General features: G+C 53.0%; 1 protein-coding gene across 1 annotated transcript in view; it reads left to right on the forward strand.

Annotated features, from left to right (window-relative positions):
* Nucleotides 1-4: 4 nt before the first annotated feature.
* TPRN (taperin) overlaps nt 5-3938 on the forward strand; it is a gene marked incomplete at its 5' end in the record, with an annotated part of 18515 nt that continues 14581 nt past the window's right edge. Inside the window, one exon of the mRNA XM_017740282.1 lies at nt 5-1084. Coding sequence (XP_017595771.1) covers nt 5-1084 — 1080 coding nt within the window. The remainder of the gene's footprint in view (nt 1085-3938) is intronic.

The raw sequence follows: 3938 nt of genomic DNA on the forward strand, positions 1-3938 counted from the left end.
TTCCCCCCGGGCTGCAGCCCCCCAGGCGGTCCCAGCTGCCCCCAAGGCTGCGGCCCCTCAGGCCAACTGCTTTGTCCACAAGATCAGCTCCAACTCCTTCACGGTCACCCCCCGGGGGCAGATCCCCAGCATCCGAGTCTCCGAGCCCGCTGCTGTCCCTGCCGGCCGCCCCGCAACGCCCAAGGGGCCACCAGTGCCATCCACCAGCCCTTCCCATGCCAGAGCCAACGCCAGGAGGCCAAAGCCGGAGGAGGCCGAAGTGGCCGTGTCGCCCCTGCCCAGTGCCAGTCCGGCCCCCAGTGCCACCGGCGCCACTCGTCCGCTTTCCGCCTCAGCCCCCCGGGCTGGGGGCTCCTTTGAAATCCACCCGGCCCCCAAGCCTGACTTGGCTGCCATCCCAGCCCACGACCTGCAGGCACAGGCTCTGGCCAAGCTGCGCCTGAATTCGCGCAATTCCTTCGTCTTCGTGCCCCGCCGGGAGGGCAGCCCAGCTCAGCCTCCAGCCCAGACTGCGAGGCCAGGGCCACCGCCACCGCCCTTGGAGGAGAAGGCACCCAAGGAGCCCCCGAGGGCTTCCGCCCCGGAGCAGGAAGAGCCCATCACTTCCCCACCGGCGCCTCTGGATCCATTGGTACCTGTGACTTACATCGACGATATTGTGGAGCCGGACAGCGGGGAGATTTCTCCCAGGGCTGGCCCGGCTGCGAGGACGGGGAGCTTGGCGGATCAGCCTGGAGGAGCTGGCCCTGACTTGGAGATGGAGTTTTCCTCTGTGCCCCTCTACAGACCACACTCCGCCCCCCAGCAGAGGGGAGGCAGCACCTTCACTGTTGTGCCCAAAAGGAAGCCCGTGGCCCCAGGGCTGCAGGCTCTCGCCGATGCCAGCAGAAGGCCACAGCGGGAGGAAGAGGAGGAGGAGGAGGACAGCAAAGGAAGAGGCAAAGCCGTGGAGAACGCTGAAGGGCCCCAAGTGGGGATATCCCATAAAAAGCGCTACCCCACGGTGAACGAGATCGAAGTGATCGGGGGGTACCTGTCCCTGGAGAGGTCCTGCATGAGCAAGACGGGCTCGCGCCGCAAGAAGGTAACCGGGCACCTCTGTGCTCAGCAGCCAGGCCCGGTGCTGCTTTGGGTTTGGCTTTCCATGAGGCACTGGTGGGAATATGGGCAGTGTGTTTGGTCTTTGTGGGAGCCAGTCTGCCCTCAGAGCTGGCTGAAGCAGGGGGTAAAAGGGACTGAGAAGTGAAGCCTTGGGGCTGGTGGAAAACGGGAGAGGGAAGGTGGAACTCCACCACACTGATCCAAAGGACATTTCAGAATGGTGAGGAAGGAGGCAGGGATTAGTGTTTCTCATGGTATCCAGTATTAAGAGAGTTTGCAACACTCTGCAAGCCCAGTGTCTTATTTGCTTTTACTGTCTCCTGGAACTTAAAAAGGAACCTGAGGACCACAGCTGGGAGATGGGACTTGGCGTATTAAACGGAATTTACCCTCGGGGAGGGGGCACTGGGTGCTGTCCTACAAAGCAGCTGAGGGTGGGATATGCCCTGTGATAACTGCAGGGCCTCTCCCACCCCATCCCCTCTTGGAGATATGATAATGGAAAGTAAAGTATTTCAGGAATTTAGGAAATGAGGGGGAGCTGTGTGGTTTGAACAGCTGTGGGCTTGCCCTCCCGCTCTGCTCGCTGTGTCTGAGGGCTTGGACATGTCGAGCTGCCCGTGCTCACTTGGGCAGCGTGGCATTGGCATCTTCCCCGCATTAGTGATCTATTGATAGAGGCTCAAGAATTAGGTCTTGATTAGGCAGAAAGAGATCAGCAAGAACTTAACTCTCCTTGATAGGATTATACCACCTGCCCATTCTGGATGTGCAGCTACAGCTCTGAAGATCCAAGAGATGCTGATTGCTCCAAATGCCTTTGGAGTGAGTGAATGCCAGATTTTCTCACTGCTTGGGGAGTAGCCTAGATCCTGTGAGCCCTAAATTGAGAATTAATCTTTGTAGGGCTTGGTGAAATGTATCTGGACGCGATAAGGGGAGTGGGCGTGAGTTGTTGGGCTCTGAAAGCAGCATGCTAAGGTGGCAGATCCCGACTTTTAGGGCTGTGATGTGACACGTTTTTCCATGGTGGGAGTTGTTGTTGGACGTTTCCGTTACTCAAATCCAAGTAGATAACTGAGGGACTGAATGCACACGGGTGCCTGAGGCGCTGAGCATTACAATTTGAGGAAATCCTTTGAGCAGGGTGCATCTCATTTGAAGGGAGGCGGGGAGTGCTGCTTCCCTGGTTTAACTGTCAAATTCCTCCCTAAGCACACGAAGCCTGTGGTAATTTGATGGTGACTAATGCAGGGAGCAGGTCTGGAGCACGAGCACCTTGAGGTCCAGAACAAGCAAATGAGCAGGAGTGTTGATTCTTGCTCAGTGCTCCTGAAGTTTTTCTTTGTTCCCCTACAGGGAAATGCTTGGTCAGACTGTTCTGCTGCTTAAACACCTGCTGGCTTGCACTCAATGCAGCTGTTTTCGCTCTGTTCAGGTTCAGTTTGGGGTGTTAATTGGATTTACACCAAATCAGGTGTGTGGTATGAATGGTGAAAGTATTAATACAGTGTGTTACACGTGTGGGTGCTCTTAGGATGGAGCAGAGGATGTGGAGGGAATCTTGTGGGATGGCCACACTTGGGTAAGCCCTGCTCCTGATGGAGCTGAGCTGATTTTTCTGAGCAAGGGATGCTGTTGGGGCACAAAGAACAAAGCCCCAGGTAAAGCCAATTAAATGGGGCACAGTGAAAAGTGTCCTTAACAGTACAAAAAGGAGGGAGGGAGATGAGCACAAGTCCAATGCAGTGACTCAGTTGTTCTTTGGTTTGTCAAACCCAGAGAAGTTGTGGTGTGTCCAGCCTTGGAGCTGTCTGAAACTTGCCTGTGGAAAGCTTTGCATAACTGACAGGTCAGTCCTGTTTAAGGCAGGAGTTTGGGCTGGAGACCTCCAAAGGACCTTTCCCAGCCTAAAATATCTTACGATATTGGTTAACTACTGTTTTGTCTGGTAGTGGTGGATTTGTGTGACATTGGGCAGGTCATGGAGCTTCTCTGCTCCTGTTCTTATCAGCTTAACAGCATTAACTGCCCTGCTGTGCACAGGAGGTGCTAAATACTGCAAGGTGCACACACAGCTGTTCCTGAGAACTCTATGGGGTCGTCCTACATGAGAACTTGTGTAAACATTTGGTTTCTGAGAGGAGAGATATTAAAAGGCAAAGGAGAAACTGCCTGTTACATTTGCAGAACTCAGGAAGCTGAAACAGATAGGGACCCTTTGGAAAATAAGATCCAGCTGAAGGAAAGACACAAGTTTCTGGGTGAAATTAAATGTGGTGTGGGAGAAACACCCATTTTTCTTTCAGTTCCCTTCCTGCTCAGTCAAGCACAGAGTCTGACTTTGTAGCCAGGGTCTAGAAGATGCTGATGGTGGACAAATGGAAAGATTTCTGTTTACTCTTGACCTAGAGGATGTTTGTGGCTTTTACTCTGGGTAATAAGGCTGAGTGTTGATGCCTGAAAAGGAAGTAGCTCGTATTAGGAGCATTCCTTGGTTCCTTCCCAAGAGATCACTCTGTGTCTCCAAGGCAACCAGCCAAAAACAAGAGTTCTGTTTTGTAGCTGTGTCAGGGTTTTCAGAAACTTGATTTTGGCCTGAATTGGGCAGAAACAAGACTGTTCCTGTGAGCTGGGATCTGCAGTAGTTTGTTAAAACCAATCCTCTTTCTCTTTTGGGGTGTGAAAACCTGATGCTGGTTTTAGTGAGCAGCTGCCTGTGTCTTTTGGGGTGAACAAGCCCTTATTGTGCTATACATCTTCCTTTCCAAACCTTGCTTTTAAAAGGTCTTTAATTATGCTCCATACTCAAGAAAGTAGTGTTTAGTAAACTTCAA

The sequence above is a fragment of the Corvus brachyrhynchos genome, unplaced genomic scaffold (assembly GCF_000691975.1).
Source record: "Corvus brachyrhynchos isolate BGI_N302 unplaced genomic scaffold, ASM69197v1 scaffold305, whole genome shotgun sequence".
Taxonomy (NCBI): Eukaryota; Metazoa; Chordata; class Aves; order Passeriformes; family Corvidae; genus Corvus; species Corvus brachyrhynchos.